Raw genomic sequence first — 20,473 nt, 5'->3', positions numbered from 1 at the left:
TTTCACAGGGATGGGGAATAAAATGGGAAGCGGGGACAGGGATGAGGAATGGCATCCCCGGCCCTGCCCCGCCCCGTGGACATCTCTAGTTTCAAATGATTTGGCAAAATCATTCCATCCAGCACTGGCGGTGACTGGAGTACAAATCTCCTTCTTCAAATCATCTTTAAATCTTTTACACATGTCCCTTTTATCTTCAATTACTAAATTAGCATATTTGGACATTTATATATACTTTTTCTCATATTCCACCTCCGTCATAGTTCCCTGTAATAACTTCATTTCATTTCATATCGCAAAATGATCTTGGATAGAACTTGTCATAAAAGAACCTTCTAAATTCCTCTCAACTGACCACTCGATCTCCTTGGCATAACTGAGTCATATGCCACCAGTCATCTGACCCTTATTTGTAGTAAAGTCCCACCTTCCTGTCATCTGGGCATCTCATTATCTTAAAACACTTTCCCTTCATTTCCATCCAATTATCTACATCTGTAGGATTAGCTTCCCTTAAAATGTTGTCACTCCCAGGGGCTTCAAACGTTTTATCCCGAAATTCTTCTCAAGGTTATCTTGCACGACCCTCACACTAGCAATAAGTTATTGAGCCAATCTAGTCATCATTTGTTCTGCAAACTTCATCTCAACATGGGGTTGACTAATTTCATATTCAAATTCCTCAGCCCCACCTCCCACACCACCAGGAGCATTACTAATTCCTTCAACTAGTTGTTTATCCGTTCTGTCACAGCGAAGCATGATTCCTAAAAAGCAATATGTCATACCATATTTGGTAAAAATCATTGACAACCTGTTAAATGCAAGCCTAAAACATGTTGACCCTTTAGCACACAAACCTTAGGTTTCCCAAAAACCTTACTTTGATACCAAGTTGTCACACCCCTTTCTAGATTACTCTCTTAATCTAGAAAGAGATATGGATATGCTAAACATCACCTCCCTTGGTGACATTTAACATCCGACCCTCCAACTCAATCTGTATTTGAACTTGAACAGTTTCATGATGAACATTCAATACATTTAAATTTCATTCAACATATTGATTACATGACATTCACTAACACACTTCATAACTTTCTTCATTTCCTGTTGTACTAAAACTAAATTCAAACACATTATTCAAAAGAAAATATATATATACATACAGACTATCAATAGAGTTTATGTTCATTAGAAGCACTTTACTACTACACAATAAAACCACTACTTTAGGTACCATGTTCCCATAACTCACGTACATTTAGTAGTGGTATGCAATCTATCAAAACCAATACTCCAAAATATGTAAACCTGCAATGCAGTAGGAAACTATCATTGTATAGTAGTTGACAACTCAACTTGTTCTTGGAACTTGATCGTTACCTGGGGAAGGGGGAAACATAAAACATTGAAAGCATGAGTTAAAGCCCAATAAATCATAATTGAATATGGATATAAGTTTTCTCTTTTAGAAACATCAGTGAAATTCATTAAAAATAGGATGAATAAAGTATATAAGATTCAGTAACATCTCAAACACGTGCTAATCAAAGATTGACACGACCATATTTCATAAAGAACACAACATAAAGTTTTCATGAAGTTTCAGAGAATCACACAAACTCTATACCCAAATCCTCATTTATAACGACGGGTTATTCTAGACAAAGACATGGGGCTGCATTAAGCCTATCACACATCTAATATCTCCCTACGGTGGTAAACCATAACAATGTCATATGTGCATGCAGAGCTGCCTCAAGACTAATTATAAATACACACTACAGGCCTAGGTTCCTTTAAATTTTCTGTATACTCTGGCCATGTTCAACCCCAGTAGTCCCCTGACCGCCTGAGTGGTGATACTGAAACACATCCAGGTAGCATGGGAAAACCATCTCTCGAGTACGAGATTGAGTAGTTTGAAACCACTTTCACAAATCATTTAAACATCATTTAAAAGTGTAGTTCATATCATATTTTCATTTCTCATCAAGTCCACAATCATAGGTTTACTTATAAAACCATATAAATCATGGCAAAATAAAATCAGGTTCCAAACTACACTTTCATAAATCCAGTTCATATAAAACCAATGATAACTTAGAAATCATTATTCAAAGTATTTTGTAATCATGGTCAAGTAAAACGGATCATGCCAACACATTTCACAAATCATGGCATACATACTTATATACTTTTCATATCAAAGTACACAAAATAAAACCACTCACAGTCACAGGCACAAATTCCTCGGCTTATAGATCTTTCCAATCTCAATTTGGCTTGAAACAAGATCCTAGGATTACTAGACACTTACAAAAGGTAAAAATAACCCTAAAAAACCTTAGTAATTTCATGACACCAATTAAACTCAACTTAAGCCTTAAACCTTCACATTTTGCACTTTAAACACATTTTCCTTAAAATACCCAAAATAGCCCCAAAATCATTTTAGGGTCCAAACTTATTTATTTTAGGGTTAGAATATCAAGAAAATCCTAATTGAGTTTAAAAAATATTCACCAATACCCAACATGGAAAAAAACAAGCAAATGGGCACCACGAGGGGGTTGGGTACACGACAATGAGCGTGCTAGACGTGCAGGACGTGACTGATATGCAAGGACACACGCACAGACGTGGACGGATGGGCGTTGGACGTGAGGCGCGTAATAGGGGCAGGGGATGTCACCATGCGTGCGTGGCTATGGACATATGCATGGGGACGCACGTATAAATGGTGGGTGATGCATGACAGACCCGTGGGCGAGTAGGCAGGCTGATTGGCAGGTGCGCGCGGGCCTGGGTGGTGTTAGGCAGCTGAGTGGTAGATAGGGTGATAACAGGCTATCCTGTTATCCCCTATTTTTCCAGCATTCTTTTAGACTCTATTTTATCAAATCCGACCACTATCACTTCAAAATAACATTTATAGAACTCAAGAGGGACCTTATAACTTACTAACCTTTAAATTTGGAGTCTTAAATCCTACTGAAAACGCCCCAAATAACCATTCAAGTCAAGTGTTGGAATGCCTTGAATTTTGTTAGCTGACGCTTCGAACAACCAAGTACGCCTCTGAAACCTATTCGAAATTCGTAATTAGCATATTTAATTGTTTATGGTTATTTATGATTATGACGCTAATAAAGGAACTATTCAAGAGTTCCCACGAGCGGAAGCGGATCTTTCCAATTCACTGTGACAGAATTTCCACATATACATTCAAACATACTAATATGCATTCATAATGCTACATTATTGACATGCTCAAAGGAACAATAAATAAGAGATCCAGAGATCATACCAGTTGAAGACTTATTCTTCACAGTAAATCTCGCTTTCGCTGAGACGGCAAGCTATCGCTCAGCAAAACTCAATTGTCTACCTCGAACAGTCTCCACACGAACAGAAGAAAACGGAGACGACACCACCACTCACAGCCCTCAGTATTCTTGGAGTGAGAATCCAAAGGGTGGGCTTTGTTAAGATATAGTGAAGGGAAGTAGGAAGGGAGATCGTATACAATGATCAAGCAAGTGGAGATAGGTGCGTCTATCATATAGACAAAATGCTTGATCGTTTAGGTGAAGTATACGATCGTGTGGGAAAAGGTAAGTGATCGTGTAGAAAAAACTAAGTGATCGTCTATACAATCGTTTAGTAAATATCGGGCGCTAAACGATTGTTTAGGAAAAGGTAAACGATCGTTTAGTAAATATCGGGTGCTAAACGATCACTTAGGAAAAGGTAAACGATCGTTTAGTAAATAGCGCACACGGGTGTAGTCGTTAAGCGGTCGCTCAGCACTATCGTACAGGTAGGCGATCGTTCAAGTGCTATCGTATAGGCATAGGTTTTGCTAAACAATGACACTCTTCAACACAATGTCCATGCATCCAATGCTTAACACACCATGAGCTATTTAAGCGTCTCAAAGTGATTTTTCAACTTACTCATCCGTTATGAAACACAGAAGAGACGTCGTCATATTACCTCTTTAACCGTCCAATTAATAGACAATGAATATCATCACATCATATTCATAACCTATGAATTAATATCATATGTTAATCATAGTATTTTTTTCTCCACTAGACATAAATCATATTTATATCTAATTTCCTCCAAATTATTGTATCTCATACACATAGTTAATTATATCATATATAATCGAACTCCATCTTGTCAATTTTAACATTTCAAACTAACCTAAAAACTGACACTCAACTTGTATCCAAGCTACCAAGGAACCTTACGAACCTATGGCTCGAAGCTCCAACGGTACGTGAATAGCTGACTAAACTCTTTAGCCACGATATCCACCATTCATTGACTGCTAGGCATTCCATTAAGACAGACAGTTAAACTCTTCTTACCATAGATATATTTTTATGTCTATTGGATATAACTAATCATCAGTACGATGACTTTTCACAGATGCTCGGAAGTACAACTGGCCAATTTACCGTTTTGCCCCTATAGTTACATCTTACTTCTTAAGTACCACTGATCCCTCTAATGAATAATACAATATAGTCCTACTATGTGTGAACACATTTCGAATCATGAGAAGGTATGTGGCATCACATCGTTCAAGCCCTGAGATCAGCTCTTAAGAGAGCAATCTATTTACTTACCTCTATTTCGGGGAAGGAGTGAATTCCATCTCGTGAATCTAAGTTCCCAGTTCCCAAATCAGACGAATCCCTAAAGTGGTAGGTTTGAGTCGGCGCTCTGGCCACTTGCACCCATGCAAATCAAAGGACCACCCTCAATGGCAGGAGGTCCCAACTCACTCAGGATTGAGGTCATATCAGAAACCTGGCTCTGATGTCGATTGAAGAAACTCTTATTCAAGAGTACCTACGAGCGGAAGCGGATCTTTCTAATTCATTGTGACAGAATTTCCACATATACATTCAAACATACTAATATGCATTCATAATGCTAAATTATTGACATGCTCAAAGAAACAATAAATAATAAATCGAGAGATCATACCAATTGAAGACTTATTCTTCACAGCAAATCTCGCTTTCGCTGAGATGGTAAGCTATCGCTTAGCAAAACCCAATTGTCTACCTCGAACAGTCTCCACACAAATAGAAGGAAACAAGGATGAAACCACTACTCAAAGCCCTCAGTATTCTTAGAGTGAGAATCCAAAGGATGGGCTTTGTTCAGATTTGGTAGAGAGAAGAAGGGAGGGATATCGTATATAACGATCAAGCAAGTGGGAGATAGGCTTGTCTATCATATAGAAAAATTGCTTGATCGTTTAGGTGAAGTATACGATCGTGTAGGAAAAGGTAAGCGATCGTGTAGAAAAAAGTAAGCGATCGTCTATACGATCATTTAGTAAATATCGGGCATTAAACGATCGTTTAGTAAATATCAGTCGCTAAACGATTGCTTAGAAAAAGGTAAACAATCGTTTAGTAAATAGCACATGCGGGTGTAATCGCTAAATGATCGCTCAACACTGTCGTATAGGCAAGCGATCGTTCTAGAACTATCGTATAGCATACAGGTTTTGCTAAATGATGACATTCTTTAACACAATGTCCGCGCATCCAATGCTTAACACACCATGAGCTATTTAAACGTCTCAAAGTGATTTTTCAACTTACTCATCCATTATGAAAACAGAAGAGACGCCGTCCTATTACCTCTTTAACCGTTCAATTAATAGACAATGAATATCATCACATCATATTCATAACCTATGAATTAATATCATATATTAATCATAGTATTTTTCCTCCACTAGATATAAATCATATTTATATCCAATTTCCTCCAAATTACTGTATCTCATACATAAAGTTAATTATATCATATATGATTAACTAGTTCAATTACATCATATATAATCGAACTCCATATTGTCAATTTTAACATTTCAAACTGACCCAAAAACTTACTCTCAACTTGTATCCAAGCTACCAAGGGGACCTTACGAACCTATGGCTCGAAGCTCCAACGGTACGTGAATAGCTGACTAAACTCTTTAGCCACGATATCCACCATTCATTGACTGCTAGGCATTCCATTAAGACAGACAGTTAAACTCTTCTTACCATAGATATATTTCTATGTCTATTGGATATAACTAATCATCAGTACGATGACTTTTCACAGATGCTTGGAAGTACAACTGGCCAATTTACTGTTTTGCCCCTATAGTTACATCTTACTTCTTAAGTACCACTGATCTCTCTAATGAATAATACAACATAGTCCTACTATGTGTGAACACATTTCGAATCATGAGAAGGTGTGTGGCGTCACATCGTTCAAGCCCCGAGATTAGCTCTTAAGAGAGCAATTTATTTACTTATCTCTATTTCGGGGAAGGAGTGAATTCCATCTCGTGAATCTAAGTTCCCAATTCCCAAATCAGACGAATCCCCAAAGTGGTAGGTTTGAGTCGGCGCTCTGCCCACTCGCATCCATGCAAATCAAATGACCACCCTCAATGGCAGGAGTTCCCAACTCACTCAGGATTGAGGTCATGTTACCTATGGTCATCATAGTGAAGTGAAGTCTCAGTCATGAACGGAACTATATGACGAGACGTTAACACTTCAAGGTCAAGTCTTATACAAACTCTTTGTATAGGATGCCCCCACTCGTATGTCCCCTACACGAATGATCGGGATTAGACCATCCGTGACAAGTCACAACACTTGTAACTATTCCATAAAGCGGGTCGCGTCCGTATTGTTACTAGGATAAGGTTTCCTTCCTATATCCATATACTACAGACCATTTTGGTTGTCACTTAAGACATGATCCACTTGTATGTCACTACATACATACTTAAGTTACATAAAAACAACCAGGGATATTATGTTTATTGGTTTGTGGTAAAATAAAAAATATCTAAATGTGCAAAGTCAATAAGTGAAGTAAATATCATATATATTATACATCACAAGCGTTCTTAAAAGGTTGTTTACAAACTATTGGACACGAGACTTTAGGATACAAACTCCAACAACCAAGATTTAGAGGAGTGCATAATATATTCTATAACCCTAGTGGCGGTGTTTTGTATAGAAAACATTATCTCTGATAACATTATTCTCCGTCTACTCCATGGACGTAGCTAACATACTGTTAATGAACCACGTATATCTATGTGTCAATTCTTCTTTACATTCTTTTTTGTATTCTCTAATTGTCGATCTCGTAACATCAAGACTCTTCAATTTGCCCTGATTTTCTGACCATCTTGGATTTCTTCATGATTTCTCAACTTTTTCGACCTCAAATTTTCATGGCTGCCCTAGGGTTTGTTCTTCACTCGTTCCTTTTCAATTTGGTCCAAGAAAAATTGACCTTTTTCACGAGTAAAATGGAAGAATTGACCTTCTCTTCCTACCTTTTCAATTTAGCTGAATTATGCCTTTTACTTCTTTTAACGAAATTCGGCCAACCAACTGCTTCCAAGTTTCACACGTGGTTTCTCCTCATTTTTTCCTTTCATTTACTCCATTTTGAAGTAATTTAATTAAAATTTGATTATTAATTACTTTTTTTTTCTTTATTTCCTTATATTTTCTCAATTTAAAAACAAAAAATTTTGCTCCTTCAAGCCTTAAGTGTCATTCCTTTTTCTTATAAAATTTTGTTGGGAGCACCACTTTATAGAATATAGTACCTTTTCCTGGGAGCCAGAGAGAGACATGGAACACACACGTGTTTTATGCCCTAACACTTAATCAACTATCCACTCATAATCAATTATTCCAACACATGCCAAATTTAGTAAGCTACTAAATAAATAAAAGAAGCTTGCATTTGTACAATAAAATCCAACTACCAACTTCAACCCTTAACAACAAAACATACTCAGGTCATATAATCCAGATATTAAATTTTGCAACTTATTCTCAAGCTTAAGTAAGAGAAATGGAACAAAGGCTTACTCTCTTTCTATATACATGTATTCATACATACATTTTTTTTTGTGATGGTAACAAATATAGTTTTCCATTTTTCAGTACAATAGGATGTGAAGAATTCGAACTAAAAGTCTCTTGTTGCTAACACATATTATATGTCAGTTGAGCGATGCTAACTTTGACATAGTTATCAAAACTATACTATTAGCAAAGTAAGTTTTTCTCAGGTGACTTCGATTTCTCAGTATGTTTATGCGAACACACCAAATACATGCAAGATTATGGAAAAATTTATAGTACTATACTCCCTTTTAATGAAAATTTTCTTTATCAATGTTAATTTATTATTGAGAACCATATAATGTTGTTAATGTCAAAACATTGAAAGAAACACCCAAACATTAGCATAATAAATCTAGCTAAAAAAGGAAACCTAAACACAAACACAACCTCCGGCTCCCATTATTTCAAAGCTTGTATTCCCCCTCCCTAATAAACACAAAATTAGAAGAAAGAAATCAAAGGGATCCCAAATCACAATCACTTTTTTTCTTCACTGTTACGAAAGAAATCATACTGAACGGCAGAGAAGAACAAGAAGAAAAAGCAGTAGCGAATCCTCTGCAGTGGGTCATCTCATTGGGTCCCCGAGCTGTTTTCTATCTTCAACACTTCAAAGACTAACGGCTTCTCCTTCTTCGCCTGAATTTGGAGTCAAAATTTCGTTTACGCAGCCATGGCTTCCGCTCCGATGAGGATTGTCTTCGGTCTCCTAACCTTCGTCACCGTCGGCATGATCATCGGTACGCATTTTCGTTTCTCTTTGTCGTTTTCTGTTGATTCTATGCATTGGTGTTTTGTGTGGCTTGTTGTTTACTTATTCGATATCAAAAATGGAGATTACTGATGTTGTTATCTTGGATGAACTGGAGTGATCAGTGGCTTTACGGTTTGTTGAGGTCTCCGTCAATGTAAGTTAAATCTGAGTTGTGTTGTAAGCCTGTTTTAGGAGGAGCTCTTGCGTGCGATGTTTCTTTGAGTTTGCTTCTTTAGAGGAGAAACGAATTGCTGGTGAAATTAGCGAATTACGTTTTTTCTTCTTCTTTCCCCTCCACTTTCTAATTGTACAGTTGCCGGCTCTATCAGAGATTGGCAGTTACACAGTGTCATGAGACCTGTAAATGTTCCTTCACTTTTCATTTTCTGCAATTTAGCTGTTCCATGGATTTGATTTAATGGAATGGAAAACATTCTCCTTCTTTTATTTTTCCAATAATTAAACGTTGCAGCTTTATGTTTGGTATGAATTGAACCATTTTAATGATGAATCTTCGAATCATTTGGCTGGATGTTTGTTCCCATTTGGTAAAATTTAGCGACTTGATTGTGTTCCTGTACTTCTAGAGAACTATGCAAAGTTCTGACTGATAAGGTGCTTTCTTGAATGGTAATTGCAGGTGCTTTGTTACAACTAGCATTTATAAGAAGGCTGGAGGACTCTATTGGTACACTTCTTGGTTTATTTGTCATCTAGGATCCAAAAACTTGAAATTATAATGAAAGTATCTTATATTTGGAAACAGGACGAACACTTTTGGGGTTGGATTTGGATAATTTTGAATCTTGCATTTCAATTTTATTCTCATTCATGTTTCTCGAGAAGCATTGTCATCTTGTCCACTCATAAATAAATAAATATGTATATTATCAGAACCAACAAACGTTCATCAATAAAAAGATCTATAAAATGCCGAGGAAATAGCACAAGGTTACAGTCAATATGCAGTATGAGTTAACTTATTTTGGTTCAAATGAATAAGAAAAGAAAGTTGTTCATGAACATATTTGAGATCCCTAAGAAACTCAATTCTATAGCATGCACCATAGGCATAGTTCCGTGAAAAATAGGAAAAATGATCAGGTGTAAAGACTTGCCGGCTAGTATTGAAACATATCTTTTATTCAACTTGACTAAAAAGTTTCGAACGGCAAGCTAGAATGGACCAAACACTTGGACTTCAGAGCACGTAGAAGATAGTTTAACTGTCTGCACTCATGATAGTTTAATTTGAAATTCGATGAAGAAAAAGTGTTCTTACATAGATATTTTAAAATTATCTGAAGTAGATGTATGGATCTCCCTAGGATTTGAAATATTGTTTGCATATCATAAAACATATGACCTCCAGGTATTTATTTGGAAGAATGATTGAACGATGTAGACACTTCACTTAGTCAAGAGCTCTTGACGTATCCATGCAAAATAATATCATCTATCTTTGCTGACAGCACGGCATTTGCTGGCTGGTGGATGTAACCTATATGTTTATGAGGCATGGTTTGTTGATGTTACTAAAATGATTGACTTTTGTATGATCTATGTCTTTGCAGGCACGGAGTTTCTATCTGCTGGAAGGTTACATAAAACTCAGTATGATAGTCAACGTCAATTATCCCGAGGTTGGAAAGATATTATAGGGTCAACTTTTACACAAAAATTAACCCCCATTAGATAACAATATAACAACAGAATTGGTTTAAAGGAGATGTAGCTTTCTTCGATCAAATTGATGTGTTTGATCTTCTATGATTTGGCATGGCTGCAAGTTGTCCGTCTATGTTTTTGCTTCAAAAGTGGTTTTCAATGTCAGTTTATTTCATATGATGAAGAAAAGATTTGATGGAAATTTGACTTAAATTACAACTTCCAATTTCTTCAGTCATTTTTGTTTTGTTCCTAGATTTTTTACCTAGCAACAATCCATCCACAATTATTACTGAAAGTTTCCATCTTCATGTTAATAAAAAATGATGATTTCATCATTTTTTTGTTTGAAAGCCAATTATGTTTTCATTGAAGGACTATACGTAATTTTTTCTGTAATAACTATCAAGTGTTGGCCAAGTGGACATAAAGGACCATGGGTTTAATTAAGAACTTAAAGAGAATGATGCCAAACCATGACAGCCACATACCTATGATTTAATATTCTATGAGTTTCCTCGGCACCCAAATGTTGTTAGGTCAAACAAATTGTCCTGTGAGATTAGTTGAGGTGCACGTAAGTTAGTCCAAACACTCACGGATATGAAAAAAATATTTGTAATTGCCTTATTTTTATACAAACTGGATCAATTGGAGAACCTTATTTATTATTGTTGAAATTAGGGTGTTAGTCCTAGGGGCAATTTTGTCTTTTCACTATACTTGAGGGTTTCCCTTTTTTCTATTTAAGCATGTAGCCTCTGTGTATCTGATGTATCAAATTATAATAAGAAAAACTCTATATCGTGGTTTTTTCTCCCTGTATTAGGGTTTTCCACGTATACCTGTGTGTGCCCTCTCTTCCTTCTCTTTCTACTTTTCATCAAGGTATCAGAGTAAGGAGATGAAACCCTGACCACCATTGAGGAAAATCAAACAGGAGAATCACAAGTGCCATCTGGCACCACGGATATTGTAGCCGTCGTACAAACAACCATAGAACGATACTTCCAAACGATCTTACCACACCTTCATCAGTCGATTGGAGCAGCCCAACCTGGAGGACAAGTAGCCGATTGGGTAAAAAATCAACAGGCCGAGTCGGCTGATTGGATCGATCACTAGACAGCAGCCATAAGGGAGACAACGCGCTAGACGATCGGAAGCCAGATGGGATCGCAGCTTTGTGTCGGCCATTCCACGAGCAGCAACCAACCGATCCTTCGTGGCGATCCTTCCACGAGCGATGGCCATCCGATCGAAGACACCCATCTAGTTGGAGCGTTCTGGGTTGGTTCTAGCCGAGCGCAGCAGTCCGTTCAACCCCATTCGCCGCTCGGTTCCAGTGCAGAAGTCCACGCGTAAGCCAAGGCATTCAACTCCAACTCCACCATCTCAGCCAGCCGCAATGCATTCGACTCGAGCTGCTCTTCCTTCCCAGCCATGCTTGCAAATTTCCCTATTCCAGCCGCACCTTCCTTCCAGCCGAGAGCGAATAGTGGTTTCAGCCAAGGACCTCCTATGGGTGGCTGATTGGAGATGGGCGAATCATCTTCATATCCAGAACATAAATTTGATTATATCCAGGAATAATTTGTTCAACTTCAACTCCAGATTAAACAGTAGAATGAGTCAGTTCTGCAACAGATAGCCACTCTCGAAGAGGTTCTTGGGGTTACCTCTAATAGCCGATCAGAACTCCCCTCTAGTCTACCAGCTTACTCAAGAAGCCCGGTAACCTCTTTCCCTGCTTTATCTACAATAAATTTATTTTTTTGGTGTAATAGGGAATACTGCTAGCTATATTGTAGGGGAAAAATTAAATGGTCATAATTATTTTTCTTGGTCCTAATCCATAAAATGGCCCTTGAGGGTCGGCATAAATTCGGATTCCAGGCTTTATACCTTACGCAAACAAGTTCATGAGTGCAAGCAGAGAACAATGGATGTTACAACGGTACTTCAACAAGCTATCTCTTATCTGGCAAGAAATGGACCTATGTCGAGAGATGGTCTGGAATTGCCCGTGTGGGGGAGTCTTACATTACCAGTCTGAGGAGACCGACCGAGTTTATGACTTTCTAGTGGGGCTGAATTCTAAGTTTGACGTGGTAAGGAGTCGGATACTGGGAGCTCGTCCGATACTATCTCTGACGGAAGTTTGTTTTGAAGTCTGCCTCAAGGAGGACAATTCGAGTGCTATGAATAATCCACTGGTTCGTCAACTGACTCGGCTGCATTTAAAGCATCAAATTCTGCTAATGATAAGCCAAACGGTAAGCCAACCCCAGTATGTGAACACTGTAAGAAGCTTTGGCACACTAAAGATCAATGCTAGAAGCTGCATGGCCATCCACCGAATGGTAAACGGCGTCAGTCAGGGTCTGGACGAGCACTGGCTAGTGAATCGACAACCGGAGGTTCTCAACCTCAGAATCGGGAAACCAATCAGACTAGCTCTAGTATAGTGGGTGTAAGTGCGATTGCCCAATCAGGTACTCTCTAATCTATTGGTCTTGTTAGTATAACTGGTAGCAAGCTGTGGATTCTAGATTAAGAGGCTACGGACCACTTGACTGGCTCTTCTGACCAGTTTATTTCATATCATCCAAGTGCTGGGAATGAGAGGATCAGAATTGTTGATGGGTCCTTCGCCCTTGTAGCCGGGAAAGGCTGCTTGTCACCCTTTGAGGGGTTGGTTCTTCAGGATGTGTTGCATGTGCCTAAAATTTCTTATAATCTATTATCTGTTAGTAAGATTACAAGGGATTTGAGATGTCGAGTTACTTTCTCACTTGATGCTATTGTTTTTCAAGGCCTGAACTCGGGGATGACGATTGGCATTGCCCGGCATGATGGAGGCTCTATTTTCTTACTAAAGATGCTTCATCTAGGATATGTGATAGGACTAGTTTACTTTCGTCTTGTTTTTCTACCTCTGAAACTGATTATATGTTATGGCACTGTCGTCTTGGACATCCTAGTTTCCATTATATGAAATATTTGTTTCCTCATCTATTTCGCAATGTTAATCTTTCTAATTTAAATTGTGATGTGTGTGTCCAAGCTAAACAACCACGTGTCTCACTGAAGCCTCAACCTTATAAGCCTTCCAAACCATTCACCCTCTTCCATAGTGATGTGTGGGGTCCGTCACCTGTTACTACCGCCATGGGCAAACAGTGGTTTGTAACCTTCATTGATAACCACACTAGATTAACTTGGGTCTTCCTTCTTACTGACAAGTCTGAAGCCATATCTATTTTTAGATAGTTCTACAGTTCTATAGAAACCTAGTTTAATGCAAATATCGCTATCCTTCGTAGTGACAATGGTTGAGAGTTTTTTTAATAACTCCTTTAGGGAATTCCTAGTCTCAAAAGGAATTGTCTATCAGAGTTCGTGTGTGTATACTCCTCAACAAAATGGAGTAGCCGAACGGAAAAACCGTCATCTGATCGAAGTTGCTCGGTCTCTTATGTTGTTAACTTCCTCTTCAGTCCTATTTTGTGGGAGATGCGTCTATACAACTTCATTTGAAACCGAATGCCCTCCCGGCTTAAAAATTCCAAACCTCCTAAGACTGTTTTCAAAAGAGTTCCTATCCTGATAACCGACTCATCCTTGATGTTCTGCTTCAGGTGTTTGGGTGTCTTGTGTTCGTCCATACCCATGGTTCTAGTCGAACCAAGTTTACCCCCGGGCCCAAAAGTGTGACTTTGTGGGATATCCACTTCATCAACGTGGGTACAAATGTTACCATCCTTCTTCCCAAAAATATTTTATCTCCATGGATGTGACCTTCTTCGAAGATTACCCCTTCTTTCCCCTCAGTCCTCTTCAGGAGGAGAGTACTAGTGAAGAGACTAATTGGGATCCGAGTCTGTCAGTCTTACCTGAATCAATTCCTAAACCGATTCCTAATATAGGTGTCAACGAACCCATTTTGCCCACCGAACAAGTCCCGTGGATCACGTACTATAGGAGGAATCTCAGAAAGGAAATAGCGGCCCTTGTTACTTCTCTGGCTCTAGTCCATGAGTCAGAACGGGTGTCAGTTCCAGGTACTAGTACTCCTATATCTGATAATGGTAACATTTATGTTGACAATGATGCTTGTGTTGAAAATGATGTGAGTAAAGACAGAAAAGACAGTGATAGCACCAAGGACTGTACCGAGAATGTGATTGAAACAAGTGATGGTAGCTGTGAAGATCCTGTTCCAGTAGAGAATATTGTTGACAGTGGAGGAGATCCCTTAGAAGATAAGACACATGAACATAAGGCTGAATGCAGTAGGGAGCCAGGGGAGAAGAAAGACCATGATGCCTCTCTTGACCTCCCTATTGCCTTAAGGAAGGGTACGAGATCATGCACGAAGTATCCTCTGCAGAGTTACGTGTCTTATGGCAACTTGTCTCTCGTATTTACAAGCCCTCATCCCGTATTTAAAGCCCTCACTACAAGCCTAGACACAATTACAATACCGAGCAGTATATATGCAGCAATGGAGATTCCCGAATGGAGAGCTACAGTCATGGAAGAGATGGGGGCACTTGAGAAAAATAACACGTGGGACCAGGTTACTCTTCCTAAGGGACACAAAGCAGTTGGATGCAAGTGGGTATTTACTATTAAATATAGACCTGATGGAACGATTGACAGATACAAGGCCCGATTAGTTGCTAGAGGTTTCACTCAGACCTTCGGAATAGATTGCTCCAAGACTTTCTCTCCAGTAGCAAAATTAAACACAGTTCAGGTTCTTCTCTCAGTTGAGGTTAATAAAGACTAGCCTCTCCACCAGTTTGATGTGAAGAATGCCTTCCTTAATGGGGAATTAAAAGAAGAAGTTTACATGAGTCCACCCCCATGGTTTGAGAAACCGTTCAATCACCGGGTATGTAAACTGCGGAAGTCCTTGTATGGGTTGAAACAGTCTTTGAGAGCCTGGTTTGGTAGATTCACTACCTTTGTGAAGTCACAAGGGTACAGTCAGGGACACTCAGATCACACCCTTTTTACAAAGAGATCAGTCTCCGGGAAAATTGCAGTTTTGATTGTGTATGTAGATGACATTATTATTTCAGGTGATGATGCTTCAAAAATTGATAGATTGAAGAGGAAAATGGCTGAGGAATTTGAAATCAAAGATCTTGGGAAGTTGAGATACTTTCTCGGAATGGAAGGGCTCGATTGATAGAAGGCATCTTGGCTTCTCAACGAAAATACACTCTGGATTTACTTAAGGAGATAGGTATGACAGGCTGTAAACCAGTAGACACTCCTATGGAAGCTAATGCTAAACTCAGTAACTTGAGTAAAAGTGCTTCGGTTAACAAGGAGAGATATCAGCGACTTACTGGAAAGCTGATCTATCTCTCCCATACCAGACTAGATATTGCGTATGTAGTCAGTGTAGTTAGTCAGTTCATGCAGTATTCTTACGAAGAACATATGAGAGCAGTGGACTGCATCTTGAGGTATTTGAAAACCTTTCCGGGCAGAGGGTTGATGTTCAGAAAGTCTGACAGACGATGCATTGAGGCAAACACGGATGCTGACTGGGCAGGTGCTGTGGTAGACTGAAAGTCGACATCGGGATACTGTACCTTCGTGTGGGGTAACCTTGTGATGTGGAGGAGTGAGAAACAAGGAGTTGTTGCCAGAAGTAGTGCTGAAGCTGAATACAGGGCCATGAGTATGGGGATATGTGAGGAAATTTGATTGGAAAAGGTCCTAAGTTATCTCGATCAAGGTCATGACGGACTGATGAAACTCTACTGTGATAACAAAGCCGCAATAAGTATCGCAAACAACCCAGTATAACATGATAGAACGAAACATGTGGAGATTGATAGGCATTTCATCAAGGAGAGACTTGACAGTGGCAACATTTGTGTTCCTTATATTCCTTCTAATCAGCAGATTGCAGATGTTGTTACGAAAGGGCTTCCCAGATAGTTTTTTGACTCATGTATTAGCAAGTTGGGCCTCATTGATATCTACGTCCCAACTTGAGGGGGAGTATTGAAATTAGGGTGTTAGTCTTAGGGGCAATTTTGTCTTTTCATTGTACTCTAGGGTTTCCCTTTTTTCTATTTAAGCATGTAGTCTCTGTATATCTGATGTATCAAATTATAATAAGAAAAACTCTATATCGTAGTTTTTTCTCCCTGTATTAGGGTTTTCCACGTATACCTGTGTGCTCTCTCTTCCTTCTCTTTCTACTTTTCATCAATTATTACTATTTTAAAATGAACTCCTTTGGTTGGTTGTATTCATCATCAGCTTTGTAAATTTTGATTTCTAATTTGAACCAATTATTTATTTTCCAGAAAAAGAAACAGATATATTAAGTCCGATTATTTTTTTTTTTTTGAAAAGGTTAATGTTGGTATTAATAAGAATGTCCAATTATCAACATGTTTGTCGCACTGATTTTTGTTTTATTTTATTTATTTTTTTTTTATTTTGTCTCGTTCATTCTTTTTTGCTAAATTTTCAGGCCTTCCTAATTGGATCAATGACAAAGAAGCAGAAATTCTTCGGCTTGGCTATGTATGCGTATCACTATTTTCTATTTATGATTATCCACGGTTTTTTTTTTTTTTTTTTTTTGGGATCTTTGGATGCCTTGTTATTAAAAAAACATAGAATAATGAATATGAAAAAACTTTCTTTATCCTTTGTAAACAAAGTAAAGGTTAAGAACCAAGTAGATTGCGGGAAAACAGTTCAAGAATAAAGAAGTAGGCTAAAGAATGCCATTATTCATCAAATAGACAGACCACCCACACGCACAAAAGAGGAAAGAGATATTCTCAATTCTAGAAGAAGAAAGAGATTACTAGACTCTGTACTTGGCTTGAATCAAGACAAGAGAGTAATTACCAATAGCCTTGGAAGAATAATTCCATTCAGAAGCACGAGAGAAGAAGAATACTCATATTATATGTATATGAAAGTGTCAATTCATTCAAATATGAATGTAAAATAACTAAAAAATTGTTTCATATATCACGACATGTAAATATCAATGTGTAAAAATATGAGAAATATTCTCTGTAAGCAAAAAAGATAGTCAATGAATGATTTGCAAGTAATTAAGAAATTTTGGAGTACTTCTATCATGCCATTTCTACTAACAATTCTGCTCTTTTACATTGATGGACAATCTTTTCTAACATTTAAGTGAAACTTTTTGATCCTACACGTGTTTTTCGGGGAATAATTTGTAGGGCAGTTTTCCATGTTATCATTTGAAGTATCCTGTCCTAAAAGAAAGTTTCCATTTTATTTTGTGGAATAGGTTAAACCAGAAGTAGTAAGCTGGTCACCACGAATCATTGTATTGCATAATTTTTTGAGCACAGAGGTGAGCATAATCCCATCAATATGGTAATTCTTTTGTTGGATGTTATCAATTCATTGCAGATTCTTTCCTTGCAGAAATCTTTTTCAGACTTTCAACAAAGTGTCATATATATATATAAAGCTTACCCCAAGAAATACCATATAAGATAACAAAATTGTAAAGCATGTCGAAAGGGTGCTCCTTACCAGTGTTTTAAAAAGTCCTTCCGGGTGCATGCCTAAGCTCAAGGCGCAGGTGTGGCGCCTCACCTTGAAAAGGGAGCCTCACAAAATAAGGCGCGTGTCTTTTGTGAAGCCCCGAGGCTTAAAGTGGGGCTTTTTCATTATTTTTAAAAAATAGTGATAATTGAGGGTTTTCCTTCTTTATTAACTAAAAAAATCAAATTAATTAAGCATAAATGCAAAATTTCTTGTGTTTAGGATTTTTTTTCCCATGTGTCTACTTCACCTATGCATTTTGTTCTTAATGTAGTACTTTTATATATAATGCGCCTCACAACAAAAAGCCCACTTTTTTCTTTTTGCACCTTGCGTTTAAGCCCAGAGGATTATTGCACTTTATTTTGCCTTGAAAGAGGGAGAGGGTTGGATGCATAGTTGTCTTCAAAGTCAAGGTGGGGAGGGGAAGTGGAAAATTTTGTGTTAGGGAGAATGGAGGTGTCTTGTTGATTGATGGTGACAACTAGTTTGTCAGGAGAATCCATAAATAAAGTCGGGTCAGGTAGAAGGGGCAAGGGTGGGTTTTATTGTACGTCTGAGGGTATAAAAAAGTCTATGGGCTTTAGGCTAGAAGAGGGCGGAGAGAGAGTTTGGTTGGTGGCTGTGGTCAAGGTGGGCCTTGGTCCATTATTTGAGATTTTTGGAGGAGTGGATGGGCGAGAAGATGGGTTTTTAGGTTCTTTGACTTTGGGGGATGTTGTACTGGATGTTGTCGTTAAAGTACGGGGATGTGACTGATGTTTGGTAACAGAGGGAAGTAAGTGTTTCGTGTTATTGTAATGTCAACTTAAGCACTAGGGGTTATACAAAAAAGAAGTACTTGTTAGTATTGAGTTGAGGATCTTGAGGGTACGGACCCAAATTGTCATCAGAAGGTTTGCAAATTGCGTCGGGTTTATCATTGGGAGACCTCAAACGACGGCTCCTTGCCATGGTGATTCTGGCCGTATAATCAACATGGTATTCAACTTTGAAAAATGGATTCACTTGTACAGTTAAAGTAGCTATTGAAATTGAATAGAAAGAAGAAGACAAGGAGTTTACGTGAAAAACCCTAATTCAGGGAAGAAAAACCACGATAGAAAAGGACTTATTATTTAATGTCATCCATACAATAGACCCAACCTCAGATATAAATAGAATTAGGTGAAACCCTAATTTAGCAAATATAGTAAATTACAAAAAAGCCCTTAGGGCTAATTCAACGTATTTCAACACTCCCCCTCAAGTTGGGGTGTAGATCTCGGTAAGACCCAACTTGCTAATACAATCTTCAAACGTCTGTCTCGATAATCTTTTCGTAAAAACATCTGCAACCTGTTGGACTGAAGGTACATAGGGAATACAGATAGCTCCGTGGTCTAACTTTTCCTTAATAAAGTACCTGCCAATTTCCACATGCTTGAGTCTATCATGTTGCACGGGATTATTCGTAATACCGATGACAGCCTTATTATCACAATACAGCTTCATGGGCCCTGGACTACTCTCGTGAAGATCAGATAAAACTTTCTGCAACCAGATTTCTTCACACACTCCCAGATTCATAGCTCTATACTCTACCTCAGCACTACTTCTGGCCACTACACCTTGTTTTTTACTCCGCCAAGTTACCAAATTACCCCATACAAAGGTACAGTACCCTGAGGTTGGCCTTCTATCAATCACAGATCCGGCCCAATCTGAGTCAGTATATGCCTTGATGCTCTGTGTCATGCTTTCTGAATACCAAGCCCTTCCCAGGGGTGGACTTTAGGTATCTCAAAATTTGAGTCACAGCTTCCATGTGCTCCTCATATGGCCTCTGCATGAACTGACTTACTACACTCACAGCATAGGAGATGTCGGGCCTAGTATGAGATAAGTAAATCAGTTTTCCTACCAAGCGTTGATACCTCTCCTTATTCACAGGAACTCCTTCCGAAATGCTTTTCAGTTTGCTATGGACCTCAATAGGAGTGTCAATAGGTTTGCATCCAGTCATTCCTGTTTCCTTTAACAAGTCCAGAGTGTACTTCTGCTGAGATACAAATATTCCTGCCTTTGATCTTGCCACTTCCATCCCGAGAAAATACCTCAAACTACCAAGATCCTTGATTTCAAATTCACCTGCCATCCTTTGTTTTAGCTTAGCAATTTCTGCCGTGTCATCTCCTGATAGGATGATGTCATCAACATACACTACCAACACAACAATCTTTCCTATGGGTGATTTTTTGGTAAACAAGGCATGATCAGAATGCCCCTGAACAAACCCTTGGGACTTAACAAACACAGTGAACCTGTCAAACCATGCCTTAGGGGACTGCTTCAACCCATATAAAGACTTCCTGAGTTTGCAAACATGATTCCCAAACTTAGCTTCGAAACCTGGAGGTGGACTCATGTAAACTTCCTCTTCTAACTCACCATTTAGGAAGGCGTTCTTTACATCTAGTTGATGTAGGGGCCAATCTTTATTTACGGCGACAGA

The 20,473-nt window shown here is 38.5% G+C and overlaps 1 protein-coding gene across 3 annotated transcripts in view; it reads left to right on the top strand.

The window, feature by feature from the left end:
* Window positions 1–8,362: 8,362 nt before the first annotated feature.
* Window positions 8,363–20,473, top strand: part of LOC120090672 (prolyl 4-hydroxylase 1) — a 34,003-nt gene continuing 21,892 nt past the window's right edge. For 2 of the 3 annotated variants that reach the window (XR_005485582.1, XM_039048397.1), the window contains exons 1-5: window positions 8,363–8,722; window positions 9,377–9,424; window positions 10,311–10,379; window positions 16,913–16,965; window positions 17,717–17,782. Coding sequence is in view for 2 of the 3 variants with exons in the window: in XM_039048397.1 (XP_038904325.1) it covers window positions 8,656–8,722; window positions 9,377–9,424; window positions 10,311–10,379; window positions 16,913–16,965; window positions 17,717–17,782 (303 nt within the window). In the remaining variant the exon portion in view is untranslated. The remainder of the gene's footprint in view (window positions 8,723–9,376; window positions 9,425–10,310; window positions 10,380–16,912; window positions 16,966–17,716; window positions 17,783–20,473) is intronic. The other variant, XM_039048392.1, reaches the window with a different exon arrangement.

The sequence above is a fragment of the Benincasa hispida genome, chromosome 1 (genome assembly GCF_009727055.1).
Source record: "Benincasa hispida cultivar B227 chromosome 1, ASM972705v1, whole genome shotgun sequence".
Lineage (NCBI taxonomy): Eukaryota > Viridiplantae > Streptophyta > Magnoliopsida > Cucurbitales > Cucurbitaceae > Benincasa > Benincasa hispida.
The sequence above is the reverse complement of the archived record's forward strand: the minus strand, read 5'-3'. Positions and strand labels throughout refer to the sequence as shown.